General features: G+C 33.2%; 1 protein-coding gene across 3 annotated transcripts in view; it reads left to right on the forward strand.

Annotated features, from left to right (window-relative positions):
* Positions 1-15126, forward strand: part of Togaram1 (TOG array regulator of axonemal microtubules 1) — an 85602-nt gene extending 70476 nt beyond the window's left edge. For all 3 annotated transcript variants that reach the window (XM_076848252.2, XM_076848254.2, XM_076848253.2), the window contains 9 exons: positions 410-515; positions 802-1037; positions 1433-1591; positions 5098-5224; positions 5888-6006; positions 7287-7476; positions 9012-9231; positions 11830-11916; positions 14009-15126. In XM_076848252.2, the coding sequence (XP_076704367.2) occupies positions 410-515; positions 802-1037; positions 1433-1591; positions 5098-5224; positions 5888-6006; positions 7287-7476; positions 9012-9231; positions 11830-11916; positions 14009-14274 (1510 nt within the window). In that variant the 3' untranslated portion in view covers positions 14275-15126. The remainder of the gene's footprint in view (positions 1-409; positions 516-801; positions 1038-1432; positions 1592-5097; positions 5225-5887; positions 6007-7286; positions 7477-9011; positions 9232-11829; positions 11917-14008) is intronic.
* The last annotated feature ends 2506 nt before the right edge of the window (positions 15127-17632 follow it).

A 17632-nucleotide genomic window follows, 5' to 3' on the forward strand; every position in this document is an offset into this window, starting at 1 on the left:
TTTTGAGACATGGTCTCACAAAATTGCACAGCTGGCCTCGAACTTGTGATCCTCCTGCATCAGCTCCTTGAGTCACTGGGATTATAGGCATGCACCGTCATGCCCAGATCTTCTTCTATTCCTGATTTACAACTTCTTTCAACTTTTGTCTATCATTCCTTTCTCTCTTTCTACTTTTCATAAAGCATATGATGTTCATGCTACGGGAAGAATGTTCCTTTATGAGCTATCAGTAGTGATTTTCAGTCTTGAAAGATATTTATGTTTTTTATTGAAATTTGTAAATAGTAAGGGAAAATAGGTAAAGTTTTTTATTGGCAATATTCCATACATAAAAAAGTAAGATATTTGAGATCTTTTACCATTGAACCCCTTTAATAAATGATTCTATCATTTCTTTTTCCCATAGGGAGAAGAAAATTGAGGGACTGAACTTTATTAGATGCTTAGCTGCTTTTCATTCTGAAATATTGAACACAAAGTTGCATGAAACAAATTTTGCTGTAGTTCAAGAGGTAAACATTTTTCAGATAACTTAGGGATAGTTTAAACAACAAAGAATAAATATATATGTGACCTTTAAAATTTTTAACAACTCTGTACTATATGAGTAGGCTTATCTGTAAAACAATCCATGTCTTAATTTGCAACATTTAAAAGAAATTGATTAGACACTGACTTTTAGGATGTAAGATAATATATAATAAAATGTTACTACTTTCATACTAAAATTCATTTCAAAGTCATTATTACTGATTTTCTTACAGAATTTTTTTTCAAAATATTTTTTAAAAATTTTAGGTGAAAAATTTACGCTCTGGAGTTTCTCGTGCTGCTGTGGTCTGTTTAAGTGATCTTTTCACTTATCTGAAAAAGAGTATGGATCAAGAACTAGATACTACAGTAAAAGTTTTGTTGCACAAGGCTGGAGAATCAAATACATTTATAAGAGAAGATGTTGATAAAGCATTGAGAGCTATGGTTAATAATGTAACTCCTGCACGTGCAGTTGTTTCTCTTATCAATGGAGGACAAAGGTAATGCTCAAAATAATCTTGACATGTCCTTATACTACAAATGAAAGAATCTGTAATTCAGGGTAGAGGTAGGAAAAACAAATTTTTGTATTATTTCAGTCAAAAAACTGAATAATTCCTGTGAGCTTAAGATCATATTACATGATAAGCATAAAAGGAATCATAGTGTAATTATTCTTATAATGTTATTTATATTTGTAGATCTGAACTAAATAAATATAAGTGATAATGACTTTGTTTTAACTTATTGAGGAGGGTTAACTAATGCTAATAATTTATCATTTTAGACTCCCAAAGTGATTATTATGAGCTATTAAATCATTTGACTTTAAGATATATCTTTGGAAAATAGTTTATATATTCACTTAATTTTGATACGTCATGTTTTCTTGTAGCCATTTACACATTGCAGTAAGAAGATGTACAGCCCAGCATTTATCAGATGTAGTAGAATTTATGGAACCAGAACGTATTTTATCTGGAACAAAAGATATGGCTGAACGTTTATTACCAGCTGCTGCTAAGTTTGCTCAAGACAGCTCACAAGAAACCAGGTGAATAGCTACTAATACTATCCACTGTACCTATTAATGTAAGGGCTAAGATGTAGGAAACAAAGGTTAAAAGAGAATGAACATTTGTCTAAATAGAGAAATTGGGACCCAGGGATTGGTGCTGGGGAATGGTTTTATCTAACCAGTTTGTAAATGATCTTGAGGGAGTGCACAGTGAATTCTCCAAATTTACAGATGACACTACATCAGGGTAATGAGATGGCAAGTCACAGGTATGAACTTCATAAAAACGAGACAAGACTATGAGTGGACATAAAAATGGCAGAAGAGCTTCATTGTGGGCAAATGTAAGTTAATTTTCCAAGTAATCAGGTGAAAATCAAGTGAAAAATCACATGAAAAATACAGGATTGATGCATAATAATGTATTATCCTCTTAAAAATAAAGTATTTGTACTTTAAAAACTTTATGAGTTTCTGATGGTTGTACTAAGAACAGTTTTATGAAAGTTAAGAATAATCAGCAAAAGATGACCAAAAAGGCTGAGTTATGGCTCAGTGGTGAAGTGCTTGCCTAGCATGTGTGGGGCACTGGGTTTGATTCTCAGCACTGCATATAAAGGTCCATCAACAACTAAAAAAAATGACAAAAAAATTAGGATGTGGAATAATATAATACCTGTGGTGGTTAAAGAAATTTTGGATTTAGTGAGAGGCCTAGGTTAAATCTGTAGTCTACATCACTGTTTACCCTTTAGCAAGTCACTCAACCTTTGTTAATCTGTTACCTTTTCTGGAATATTAGGAGGCCTGGACCAAGTGACCAATAGTGTCCCATAAAAAAGTCTAAAAATTTATGGCAATAATATATGAAGGTAATTAAAAAAGAAGAGGATTCTGAGTTTTCATAAAGATTAAAGAAGACTGTAAAATGTTTTAACATTTTTAGGACAAAATAGTCCATTACTTTAAGTAACTGAAGTTAATCTTATGAGACTCTTATACCAAAAACTAATTTTAAAAAGTAAATATTTTTATTCTCTATTCCTACCTAATCGGTTACCACAAATTTAGTAGCTTACACTAATGTAAATTATTTAATTTATAGTTCTTTAGGTCAGAAGTCTGGCATGACTGGGCAGGGTTTCCTGCCTAAGGTCCCACAAGACCAAAGTCAAGGTGATGGCAGTGCTGGGCTCTCATCTAGAGGCTCTGTGGAAGTATTCACTTCCAAATTTCTTTACATTGTTGGCCAAATTCAATTTCATGTGATTACAGTACTAAGGTCCCCTTTTCCTTTTGGCTGTCACAGAGGGTCTTCTCTCAGCTCCTTTAGACCACCAACATTTCTTTTCACGCTGCCCTCCTCCATCTTCAACCAGCAACAATATGTTGAGCTCTCATGTGTAGAATCTTTCTGTCTTCCTCTTCTGCATCCATCATCAGGTATCTCTCTGCTTTAAGGGCTCATTTGTTTAGATGAGATCCATCCAGATCATATTTCTATTTTAAGGTCAACTATATCATATTAGCATAGCAAAAGTCCAGCAATGACATCTTATCATATTCATAAACTCTAGGGATTCAAGTAAAGCATTTTGGGGAAACTGTTTTAAGAACTTCTGCATGCCACATTAATGTTCAAAAAAATTTTAGAGGGTTAGATAATTGGCTAGTTAGGAACAACAATAACAACAACAAAAGATTGTTAGTGGTTGACTTCTGTGCATCTTTATTAAATCTTTCTCTTTGTTTAGTACTAGGACTTGAACCTAGGGCCTAGTACATACCACTGAACTAACCCCCAGCATAGTAAGTCTTCTAATGGCATAGTAAGCCTTCTTAAAGATCTTATTTAAAGTTTTAAAATTATAAGGTGGCTGGTTACAATTAATTTTTGAGTTAACCACATCACGTACAACCACAAGAATGAGAAGTTATGCTACATGTATGTATAATATGTCTAAATACATTGTACTGTCATGTATAACAAAAAAGAACAAATAAAAACTTTTAAAAAGTTTTTTTGAGTTATATTTCTCACATTTTTGCCCATATTATTTGCTGACTTGTTTGTTGTAGCCTTTCCTGTATTGTTGGGTCCTACATTGTCTGTGGTCCTTAATACTCCACACTAAAAGTCAAAATTGTTCTATAATTACAAGCCAGGCATGGTAGCATATGCCTGTAATCCCAGCGACCCGGGAGGCTGAGGCAGGAGGCTCAAGAGTTCAAAGCCAACCTCAGCAACTCAGCAAGGCACTTAGCAACTCAGTGAAACCCTGTCTCTAAATAAAAGAAAGGGATGAGGATATGACTCAGTGGTTAAGTGCCCCTGGGGTTCAATCCCTGGTATCAAAAAAAAAAAAAAAAAAAAGAAACTATAATTATAGATGTAATATATAATTATATAACTATGTGATTAGAAGCTACTTATCTGACTCGTGGAAGATCTTATTCTGGTTGAAGGGAAAGTTAATATTTATTTTCTGACATAACTCCCTTTCTGTAATTTCATTGCATTTGAAGAGATCTGGTTGATACTGATAATCCTAAAAGCATCTTATACTCTGCTCACACAAAAACCTATCTTCTCTTGGAGCTGGGGTTGTGGCTCAGTGGTAGAGCACTCACCTTGCGAGTGCTGGGTTCAATCCTCAGCACCATGTATAAATTAATAAATAAAATAAAATAAAGATATTGTGTCCAACTACAACTAAAAAGTAAATATTAAAAAAAACTGTCTTCTCATTGTTTTAGTCCCATATATTCCAAATGAGAAGCAAAAGTACAACTATAATTAATTTTAGGGCCAGACCTCCTTGAAAAATAATACTATGGTATTATTTGAAAAATTGTTAGAATGATATTTTGCCTCAAGGTGTTATCCTAAGAGGATTCTTTTTAAAGTCATATAGTATTTAAAAACCTAGTTTGGGAATTATTATATCATTTAATAAGATATCAAGCATAAATTATCATGTAACCTTGAGTATATTTTAAGTGGCAGAGAATAGGGTTTTGAAGAATGGAACTTAGGTAAGTTAACTAGGGAAGAAGAAAGAGAGATTCAGAAAGCAGTACATAGAAAAGGTTGACTCAGACCAGAACATCTGGCCAGCAAGAGAGCAACAGAAGGTCAATGGGTAAGTAGCCTAAGGCACAAACATAACTTCTCCAAACTCACAATTCTGCCCATAGCCTCAAATATGGACTCTGGGATGCCTAAACAATATTAAGGCTTTTTGCTCTCCATCTGACATACAGCTGGAAGATATTAATTATAATGATATATATATTAAATATATATATATGTACATATATATTTATTAATGATTTATAGTAATGGAGCAGGAGAATCTTATACAATATAATACAGTTATTATATCCACATTTCAGTGGCTAACTTAAAATAGGAATGGTAATCTTGAAGTTTATGGTGTTTTTTTCTATTGAAAAAAAAATTGTAAGGATAGAACTTGAGATTATTTGTGTAAAATTATTCACATAAATTTATTATTTACATAAATCTCAAATATCCATAGGTATTACGGTCGAAAGATGCTTTTCCTCTTGATGTATCATCCTAACTTTGAGAAAATGCTTGAAAAATATGTTCCATCTAAAGATTTGCCTTATATTAAGGAATCTGTTAAAACCTTACGACAAAAGGTATGTGGAAAAAGTTTGTTTTATAAACAATTTTAAAAGCAAAGTTTATTTTCCCATGAAGATAAAAGATAGAAATAATTACTTCTTGGATTATTTCTTTGCTAATCATTTGAAATGTATCTTCAGTAGTACAACTGCAATAATAAATAGACATATGTAGTGTCAAGCTAGAAAGTAAATATTCATTGCTGTGCCAGGAGTCAAAACCCAGGACCTTGCATATGTTAGGAAAGCATTTTGCCACTGATTTACATTTCCAGCACCTAAAACAACTTTTAAACAATTTGTTTTAACAAGTATAGAATTTCCTAATTGTGAACCAGACATGGCGCACACGCGTATAATCCCAGGGGCTCAGGAGGTTTAGGCAAATTAACCTCAACAAATTAGCAAGGTCCTAAGCAATTCAGCGAGACCCTATCTCTAAATAAAATACAAAAATGAGCTGGGGATGTGGTTCAGTGGTTAAGGGCCCCTAGGTTCAATCACCGGTACAAAAAAAAAATTGAATTTCCTATAAGTCACGTATTTTAAAGTATATCAATATGAAAATGCTTAAAATGTTTTACCAAGGATACTTTGAAAATTACTTTGTGAAAATTACTTTGTGTAAATTAAAATTTTAAGACTTCTCACACTGCCTTTCTTTATGTTTACTTGCAGGGTTTGGGAGAGATACCACTAGATACTCCTTCAGCAAAAGGAAGGCGATCTCATACTGGTAGTGTTGGAAATGCAAGATCATCATCTGTTTCTAGAGATTCTTTCAGTTCAGCTGAAAGGTAAGATCATTTGATAGTCCACATCATTAAAGAAATTACTCTCTAGTTATAGGAGTCACATTTGGGTGCTTTCATGAACTATCTGAACTATATCAGGATATTTGTCAAAATTTAAAGGGGTTTTAAAAGTTTGTAAATGACCTAGAAAGTGTGAGGTAATTATATTTAATAAGGCAATTTATTCCCAGCAACTTGCCTTTACATGCATAGGAGTGAAGTTTTTGGTGTTATTAAACTTATCAATGTTAGGCCTGTGTTCGACAACTCTGATTAATTTTGTTTTAATTTTTTACTCCCCCCCCCATTTATAAAAGTAATGAACAAATATTGTTAAAGGGAAAAATTTACAAAATACAAACATTAAAAGAAAATTTTAGTCATTCATAATGTCATCAATCAAAAACAAACTATTCTTAAAATTTTTATAAATATTATTATATATGTAATTTTGTAACATATTTAAACCATTTAAGAACTTTGCTATACTGATTATACAATTTAAAAAAGTCTTTGTAATATTATGATCTTTTTAGTTTATTTTTAATTTTGAATATTATTATTTTTTTTGGTACCAGGGATTGAACCCAGGGGCATTTAGCCACTGAGCCACATCCCCAGCTCTATTTTATATTTTATTTAGAGACAGGGTTTCACTGAGTTGCTTAGGGCCTTGCTTTTGCTGAGGCTGGCTTTGAGCTTATGATCCTCCTGCCTCCGCCTCCTGAGCGCTGGGATTACAGGTAAGAGCCATGCCCAGCTTGAACATTATTTTAAAACTGTCTGGGCTGGGCATGGTGGCACACAACTGTAAATCCTATCTATTCAGGAGGAAAAGTAGGGGACTGAAAGTTACTAACCATCCTGGGCAACTCAGTGAGACCCTATCTCAAATAAAATAAATAAAAGGTCTGGAGATATAGCCTGGTGGTAGATTGCCCCTGGGTTCAATCTCCAGTATCACAAAACAAACAGTAACAACAACAACAACAAAAAAAATCCTATATAGCAACTTTCATATTTTCTTTAGTTTCCTTGTTTTAGAATGTCTATACTAAACCTTAGCTATGAGTTAAACTATATGCTAACTCTTATGAATTCTCCCAGAAAATCACCAACCAGGGGAAGATCTTAAAGACTCCCAAAATAGATATTATGGCCATTAGTTACATCATTTTATGAACTTTTGAAAAAATTAACATATTAATGAGATTTTTTAATTCAGTTTGTTGTTTTTATGGGAAAGTAAAAAGGAAATTAAACTTACCTTACTTTGACTTTAGAGAGATAACTGAAGTTCGTGAAGTCACCAGAAAATCAGTTCCTCGTAATTCCTTAGAAAGTGCTGAGTACGTTAAAGTCATAACAAATTTATTAAATGCAAAAGACTTTCGTGATCGTATTAGTGGGATTAAGCAACTTTTATCAGATGCTGAAAATAATCAAGAACTTGTTGTTGGAAATATCGTGAAGGTAAGGACCTATTAAAACTAATTTTCATTTGAAATCTGTAGCTAATAAAAAAGTTCATTCATATTAAAAAATTGCCCTAAACCTCAGAACTTTATATTTATTATCTTATAACTAAAAGTAACCAAAAAAAAAATAAATAAGAAAGGAGTCATGTATTTTTTTGAATCCTCCCACAAGATGGATTGCTCCTTGAAATCTCTGTATGCTCAGAGCTCTCAGAACTTGGCATTCAGTAAACATATATCCAGTGAATCAATAAAAATTAAAAAACAAAAATAGAGATTTAAGAGACTTGCTATTGCTTTAGAACAGATATTAAAACTTTTCGTGTATCAGTTAGAAATCTCTATTCACCTATATATATCTATTTCTAAGAAGACAATAAGCAAAAGAAATGGAAATATTGATAAATGTTCATGGTACCAGAATATAGAGTATTTATGCTCCATCAGAATTTAGTTCAGGTAATTCTATTACTAATTTATTAACTAAATTCCATTTTAAATTGTTATAGTGTGCATTAAACTTGGCAGACATACTTAAAGTTACTTTTTAATTCCAGTGAACCAGAAAGTTACATTTTTAAATATCTGTTGAATAAATCTCTTACTTAGTTGGACTATCCTTAACATGAAAAATAGTAAATAAATAAGCATCAGGAGTTATTAGTTAATGATCTCAGCCTCTTAGAGTAGCTGTTCACTTACCTCACATACTTAAAGAATTACTTAGCATTTGCCTTACTATATCCTGAGTTTATGAAAGTTAAGATTTCTGAAGAGTATAAAGTAATGGTTAAACAGTTTAAGAAGTAATAATAAAAGTGTAATACTCAGTCTGGAGATATAGCTTAGTGGTAGAGTGCTTGCCTAACATGCACAAAGGCCTGGATTCAATCCTCAGCACCACCAAACAAAAAAAAATTTATCTATGAAAATGTCTCATAACAAACCTAAACTGAAACTTGGTCAAACTTCTATAATAAAATTAGCATGTCTACTTCTGTTAGAAATATAGATAAAATAGAAACTTTTCTTAAGTTCGCAGAGTTAGTCAAGCTAACCTGAACCTTCCAGGAAACAACATGTTTGTCATATTTACAGGAAGGCAGTCATCTGCCTACTGAATCACACTTGCAACCTTCATTTTTTTTTAATATTTATTTTTTAATTGTAGATGCACACAATACCTTTATTTTATTTATTTATTTTTATGTGGTGCTGAGAATTGAACCCAAGGCCTCTCAAATGCTAAGCAAGCACTCTACCGCTGAACCACCACCTCAGCCCCAACCTTCATTTTTTAGGATGCCTTTTGGGGTGATTTTTGAAATGTGGTCTTTTTGTTATAAGATTTTTCAACACTTAAGTTTAGTACCAAATTTTTATAAATTTTCTATTATTTTTGGTTATATAGGATGTTGTATTCATATGTTTAAACAAAATAAATTAAGAGAAATACCATGAAATGCTGAGAGAATTTAAATATAACAGAAACATTATTTTACTTTAAATAACTAGCCAATTTATTTTCAGATCTTTGATGCTTTTAAATCTCGACTTCATGATTCCAATAGTAAAGTAAATCTGGTGGCTCTAGAAACAATGCATAAAATGATTCCTTTACTTAGAGACAACTTATCTCCTATAATCAACATGCTAATTCCAGCAATAGTGGATAATAATCTGAATTCCAAGAATCCAGGCATCTATGCTGCTGCTACAAATGTTGTTCAGGCACTAAGTCAGCATGTAGGTAAGAAATCTTACTTTGCCACTCAAATTATTTTGATTTTACTTTCATACTTTCTGATCCCATGTATTTTTTATAATGCTGAAATCTTACTCAACTTTTTAAATTTAATAATGTCATAACATTTTTATTTTCTCTATAGTATTTTGAATTGTTTTTACTGATTAAATACTATCCCATTAAATTGAATTTCTCTTCCCATATCTTTGAGTTTTTAATTTTTTTAAATACCTAAGCCTCATAACTGATACAAGATTAACTCAAAATGGATCATAAATTTCAATGTAAAATATAACTGCAAAACTTTTAGAATATAACATCAGAAAATCCTCAGAACTTTAAGGCTTGGTGAAGTTTCAGACATGATACTAAAAGCATGATCCATGAAAGTAAATAAATTGGCCTTCATCGAAATTTTTAAAAATTTACTCTGCAGAAGACCCTATTGAGTAAACAAAAGAAAAAGCTACACACAGAAAATATTTGCAAGCCATATATCTGACAAAAACTCACATCTTTAATATGTTAAACTCTCAAAACACAACACTGGAAAAACAATATAATTAGAAAACAGGCAAAGGACACAAACATTTCACCAACAAGGCTATATGTATCACAAATAAGCACATAAAAAGATGTTCGACATCACCTTGCATTAGGGAAATGCAAATTAAGATCATAATTAGTACATAAATATTGGAATAGCTAAAAAATTGTGACAGTATCAAATACTGACAAGGCTGCAGAAAAACTGGATCTCTCATATATGGCTGGTGAGAATATAAAAAAGATAACAGCCACTCTAGGAAATTAAACATACAGTTAACATGCAGTTACTATATTACCCATCAATTGCACTCCTAGGCATTTACCCCAAAGAAATAAAAATTTAAGACAATACAAAAACCTGTATACAATTATTCATAATATCTGAAAGTTGAAAATAGCCCAGACGTCATTAAAGGGGTAAATGGTGAAACAAACTTTGACACTTCCTGAATTAGTCCATTTTCTCTATATATAATGAAATACCTAAGGCTGGGTAATTTAGAAAGAAAATAAGATAGGCTGTGGGTGTTGTTTAGTGATAGAGCACTTGCCTAGCATGCTCAGGGCCTTAGGTTTGAACCCCACCAGTGGAAAAAGAGAGAGAAGAGAGGAGAGATTGAGATTGAGATTGAGATTGAGGTCACAGGTTTTAGAGGCAGATAGTTCAAATAGCTTGTTACCAGCACTAGCAAGCATCCCCCTAGGTGTGTTACATGTAGATGGTATCATGGCAGGAGCACATGAGAAAGGGAAAAAATCACATGGTGAGACAGGAAGCCAGGGCCAGTAATGACCTCCTCTAGATGCCACCCTTAAAGGTCCCACCACCTTTTAAAATCACCACTCTGGGGACCAGGCTTTAAACACTTAAACCTTTGGAGAACATGCTTAAATCTTATCTAATCATAGTGTATCCATACCATAGAATACTACTCAGCAATAAAATGGAACAAACTTTTGATTGTGCAATAATTTGGATGGATCTTAGAGGTATTATACTGGTGAAAAAAGCCCATCTGAACAGGTCATATCTTATTGGATTTCATTTCATACTCAAAATGACAAAATCACTGAGATGGTAAACACATTAGTAGTTGCCAAGCTCTAAGGGTGTTGGTGAGGTGAGGATGGGCGTTTTTATAATTTGGATCTTAAATGCCCCCTGAAGACCCATGTTGAAGGCTTAGTTCCCAGGTCATATCACTGTTGGGAGGTGGTGAGACCTTTCGGAGGGAGAATCTAGAGGAAGGAAGTTATGGCATCCGGTATGGCCCTTCTCTCTCTGCTTCCTGGCTGCCATGAGCTAAGCAGTTCCTCTACCACACACTCCCACCATGAGGTACTGTGTTGCCACAGATCCCAAACAATAGGGACAAGCGATCATGGACAGAAATTTCTGAAAGGATGAGCCTCCTTTTAAGTTTATTTTGTCACAGTATGGCAACACTAACACCCATGTGACTATAAAGAAATAGCATAGGACAATCTTAATGGTAAAGGAATAGTTCCATATGTTAATTGCAGTGATAATTGCACAAATCTACATACATGATGAAATGAAATAGAACTGTATACACATATTCCTTGTTTTTATACTATAATAATGTAAGATGTAACCTTTGGGTGAAATATACACAGGATCTCTTTGTACTATCTTTACAACTTCCTATGAATCTGATTATTTCAAACTTCAATGCCTAAAAAATCAGCCAGGTTAAAACTATCCCCCAATAAGAAATTCTTTTTCTATTTTTTAGTAAATCTATACTATCATTCAAATTAGATGCCTAGGAGATAAGTAGTTTTTTTCTTTGTATATACCACATGGTAGCTCCTTAATGTTTTGTGAAGTATTTTTATTTCTTATTTTCTAGAATATTGTTCTTAAGGTTATAGAGAATTATAAATGGTTATTAACTGTATCTTTTTAAAAAGTTAACACATTGCTATTCTTAAAATGATCTCTTTTTTTCTTTTCAATGCTATGTAATGAAAAATAACTAAGATCTCATTACTCTTAAACATGTTTCTGTGTTGTTGTTTTTTCTTCAGATAATTACTTACTTCTACAGCCATTTTGCACAAAAGCTCAATTTTTAAATGGAAAGGCAAAGCAAGATATGACGGAAAAGCTTGCCGGTAAATATTTTTCTTTTCTTTTTTTTAGTTGATGGATCTTTATTCATTTATATGTGGCACTGAGACTCGAACCTAGTGCCTCACACATGCAAGGCAAGCGCTCTACCACTGAGTCACAACCCCAGCCCACTGGTAAATATTTTTAAATTGTGATTTCAAAGAAATATTTTATTAGCTAAGGATAAACTAATGGGTATTTTAATTTAATTTTAGGGTAGCTACCAATGTAATACTTCACCTGTAAGATAAAAATAAATAATAAATAATAGTAGCCCAGAAGAGGGTCTTTTAAGACTTCTACCTAAATTTTTCTTCAAAAAAAATTCCAGAAAGACAGGGATGTAGCTCAGTAGTAGAATGCTTGCCTAGCAGGTTCAAGGCCCTGGGCTCAATCCCTATTACTGCATTAAAAAAAAAAAAAAAAAGAATTCTGGGGCTGGGTAAATAGTTTAGTGGTAGAGCACTTGCCTAGCATGCATAGTGTCTTAGGCTTTATCCCAAACCTCAAAAAAGAAAGAAATTCTGTTCTTTTCCAGTAAGTGTTTTTTGTCTTCCTTTTAGGAGAAGTAATACAGGAAAAATAAAAGGACATTAAAATCAAATATTGATGCTTATAGGAAAGTGCCATTTCAAATTTGGTTGATAAAATGTCTATAAATAAAAAATAGATGGGGCTGGGATTGTAACTCATTGGTAGAGCGCTTGCCTAGCACATGTGGGGCTCTGGGCTCTATTCTCAGCACCATATATAAATAAATATAATAAAGGTCCATCAACAACTAAATTTTTTTTTTTAAAGTTAGAGAAATTTTTACTTAACTACATTTGGAAAATAGTGAGATTTATTTAAGGTTTGATTTCTCTATCACTTTTGCCTCAACTAATTATCAGATATAGAATTCTAATCCTTTGTGGATGTGTAACCGATGTGATTCTGAAATCTTTGTATTGTTTTGAATAACCAATAAAAATAAAATAAAATAAAAAAAAGAATTCTAATCCTTAAAGAGCTCAATCTTTGGTAGGAGAGTTTCTGTTCTTCTTCTTCTTCTTCTTCTTCTTCTTCTTCTTCTTCTTTTTAAAGAGAGAGAGAGAGAGAAAATGAATTTTGTAATATTTATTTTTTAGTTCTCGGCGGACATCTTTGTTTGTATGTGGTGCTGAGGATCGAGCCTGGGCCGCACGCATGCCAGGCAAGCGCGCTACCGCTTGAGCCACATCCCCAGCCCCTTCTTCTTCTTTTTTAATAGACACACTATCTTTATTTTATTTATTTTCTTATGTGGTACTGAGAATTGAACTCAGTGCCTCACACATGATAGGCAAGCACTCTACCACTGAACCACAACCCCAGCCCTCTGTTCTTCTTTTTACAACAGTTACTATTATGGTATTATGTAAAAATGTGGATGTGTAACCGATGTGATTCTGCAATCTTTGTAATGTTTTGAATAACCAATAAAAAAAAAAAAAAGAATCCTAAATTTTTAAGACAAATGGCATACAGAGGAAGCTTGGTATATTTCAGATACTTTTTAAAAAATATCTTTGTTTTAATTAGCTATACATGACAGTTGAATGCATTTATGCACTTTGTTATATCATACATAGATGGGATATAATTTCTCATTTTTCTGAATGTAAATGTTACAGAATCATATTGGTCATGTAGTCACATATATACATACAGTAATAATGTTTGTTTCATTCTACTATCTTTCCTATTTCCACATCCCTTCCCCTTGCCTTCCATCACTTCCCTCTACCTAATCTAAAGTAATGCTATTCTTCCCTAGTGCCCCCCGCCTTATTGTGAATTAGCATCTGCATATTAGAGAAAATATTCAACCTTATGTTTTGTGGGATTGGCTTATTTCACTTAGCATTTCACATTTGCCATTTACTGGCAAATGCCATAATTTTACTCTTCTTTAAAGCTGAGTAATATTCCATTGAGTATATATACCACATTTTCTTTATCCAGTCATCTATTGAGCGACACCTAGGTTAGTTCCATAGTCTAGCTATTGTGAATTGAGCAGACCTATGTTTTTTAAAAAACCTCGCTATTTACTATACTTTTGTGTTTCAGATATTGTTATGGAACTTTATCAAAGGAAACCTCACGCCACAGAACAGAAAGTGTTGGTTGTTTTATGGCACCTTTTAGGAAACATGACACACAGTGGCTCTCTGCCTGGAGCTGGAGGAAATATCCGAACAGCCACAGCTAAATTATCAAAAGCACTTTTTGCACAGATGGGTCAGAATCTCTTAAATCAGGCTGCATCCCAACCACCACATATCAAAAAGAGTTTAGAGGAATTGCTTGATATGACAGTTTTAAATGAATTATGAATTTTTGATGAAATATGATATGATGAACAAAACCGTTTACATTATAACAAATGAAACTTTTTCAAAGTTGCATTTTGAGTGCCTGCACTTAGATCCAGTAAATTAAGTCAATGACTATTTTTATTTGCAGTCTGTGAGTACACATCTGCCCTATATCAACCCTACCACTTGTGCCCATCACAGGTTATTTTAATTTTAGAAAACTAAAATACTTAATATAACCCAATATTCATGAAATCAGTGGCATGTGGAATGAATGCCATTTAATATTTTTTGAGAAAAGTTCTGCTCATTTGCACTATTCTATAGAAAACGCAATGTGTTGTCCTATATGTACAATTAGATTTATAATTAAAAATATACTTTTTCTTATGTAATCATGTTCTGCTATGTCTCATTACTCAGCCTTATTTTATTACGTGGAAGAAGAGTCATTGAACTATGTTGTCACAAACTAACTTTTATGTACTATTTGTGAAAAACATGTATTTCTGAATCAGTCTGCTAATATGATTATGCAGTATTAGCTTGCTATTGCTGCTGTGTTAATGTGATATATTTGCTTACCTTTTGGGTTTAATTATCTGCATAATTGTGAAATTTAACAAGTTATAATAAAGCATGATGACCAAAGTTTTAGAAAATAGTAAACATTTAAATACACGTTTAAGAAAACGTGTTGAATGTAACCTCCCTATTTTTGTGTGCAAACACTAAATTTTATTTCTGTATGTCCTGACATTTATAAAGGTGTTATTTTGCTGCCCAGTTATGTAATTCTCAAAATAGTGCCAGGTCTCCTATAGTTTTTCTCAGAATTCTTGAGCTTACAAGTACTGTATGCATCTTAAAAAAAGAAAAGGAATGTTATAAAATAAAAGGATTTATTTCTGTAGATATGTGACAGGTGTCCTATTTTTCCAATTTCCATATATGTTAAAATGGAAAAACTATATTATAATGTTGACTTATCACTTTCATTTGATCTATCTTATATACTATTGATCTATCACTATTAACTTATTAGTAGAAGTGGGTCTACTTTTGTCTTTATGGGAAATTAGCTGTGTTACCTCGGGCAAGTCATTTCCCAGTTCTGGACCTTAGTTTTCTCATCTCTAAATATGAGGGCTAGTCTGGATGATTTTGTTTCTTTTGGGGGTCTTCTTTTTTAAGGTCTTCTCCTGTTCTAAAATTCTTTGATCCTATGTTCATCATTTTTATACATGCTGTGTTACTAATTTTCTAATTTATTTGGTTCCTTCCTTTCTTTTATGTCTGGGGAGGCAGGCAGAGGTGCTGGGGAAAGAGTTCAGGGTCTCACAGATGCTAAACACATGCTCTACCATTGAATTACATCAGGGGCACTCAACCACTGAGCAACATTCTCAGCCCTATTTTGTATTATGCTTAGAGACAGAGTTTCACTGAGTTGCTTAGCTCATTGCCATTGCTGAGACTAGCTTTGGACTCGCTATCCTCCTGCCTCAGCTTCAAAGCCACTGGAATTACAGGCGTGTCCTATCAATTTTTTTTTTTTAATTTATCCACAACTTCTAAGAAAAAAAAAAAAGGAAAGGAGACTAAAGAGTTGGCTATTTTTCTCCTTTTTAATGCTATTTTATAATTGTATACGTGCTTTTAAAATACTATGAGTGCCACAGCACAGTGGTAAATGCCTGTAATCCCAGTGGCTCAGGAGTTCAAAGCCAGCCTCAGCAAAAGCAAGTCACTTAGTAATTCAGTGAGACTCTGTCCCTAAATAAAATACAAATAGGGCTGGGTATGAGGCTCAGTGGTTGAATGCCCCTGAGTTCAATTCCCAGTACCCCCAAAAAACAAAATGCCATAAGTGTTTTCTTCTAAGTGTATTTTATCCTATAGTTGATATAGGATAAACTGTAGCCCTGTAGTTTGAATCTGGAGGTGTTAGACTTTCTATGTAGGGCTAGAAATATCTTTGGCCTGGTAAGCCACAGATTATGATATATTCAGGGTATTTTACCCTTTAAAAGTAATCATTCTTAGCTCAGGCCATACAAAAAGAGGCATGTAGTATAGTTTGCCAACACTTGTTTTAGACTCTTTGGCTCTCAATTATAATTCTAAAAGCATCATTACATTTTTTTCAACTTTTTTTTTCTTGTACTAGACATTGAATCCAGAGATGTTTTATCACTGAGCCTCGTCCTCAGCATTTTCAGTTCTTTTTAATATGCATTGTTGAAACAATAGGTACAGATTACAACTTTTTCTACCTAGAGCAGTGGTCCACTCCTGTAATCCTAGCGACTGGGGAGGCTGAGACAAGAGGATAGTGAGTTCAAAGCCAGCCTCAGCAAAGGTAAGGTGCTTAGCAACTCAGTGAGACCCTGTCCCTAAATAAAATATAGAATAGGGTTTGGGATGTGGCTGAGTGGTCAAGCACTCCTGAGTTCAATTCCTGGTACCCACCCCCCAAAAAACAGATTACAACTTTTTCTAATTATTACCCCTATGTCATTGCTAAATTTGCATTAATTGATTGTTGGATATTGAAAGTAAATTTTAAATGTTAAAGGCAGAAGAAAGCCATTACTTATGTATAGATTTAATTTAGCCCTTGTTTTAGATGGGATAGTTTGAATTTTGCATTGAAAAATGTATAATAAATACAATCTCTATTAACAATTTGGAAACTTTTCTTCACATAATACTGTCATTAATTATGAAGAAAATATAATCTCAGCTACTTGGTAGGATCACAAATTTTAGGCCAGACTCAGTAATTTAGAAAAACCCTATCTCAAAATAAAAATAAAAAGAGCTGGGGATGTAGCTCAGTGGTAAAGCACCCATAGGTTCAATCCTCAGTAGCATAAAAAAAAAAAGAAAAAAGAAAAAAAAATAGCCATTAATGTAACAGAGTTCCAAGCTTAAAAATGTTTTATGTTTTAATAACTTCTTGATAATGCACACTCAGAATCTGCCTCTCTGTTATTTGTTCTATGGGCAAAACAATGAGATAAGCAGAGATAAACAATGAAATTTATCCTGGAAATAGGAAGCAATGTTTTCAAGGGTGGAAGTAACATATTTTAAAAATTAGCCAGTAGTATAGGAATAGTTGAATGGAGCACAAAAAGAGTGAAAGTAATGAAATGCATTTGGAAACACTGGTGCAGGGCCTGTCTGTGGCAAATGAATTTCATCAAATGTGCCAGCCGATGATGTCTGCCTGTGCAATGTGTTAAAAAAATTGAAGTTAGGGCTGGGATGTGGCTCAAGCGGTAGGGTGCTTGCCTGGCATGCGTGCAGCGCTGGGTTCGATCCTCAGCACCACATAAAAATAAAATAAAGATGTTGTGTCCACTGAAAA

This window comes from Callospermophilus lateralis, chromosome 3, assembly GCF_048772815.1.
Source record: "Callospermophilus lateralis isolate mCalLat2 chromosome 3, mCalLat2.hap1, whole genome shotgun sequence".
Classification (NCBI taxonomy): Eukaryota; Metazoa; Chordata; class Mammalia; order Rodentia; family Sciuridae; genus Callospermophilus; species Callospermophilus lateralis.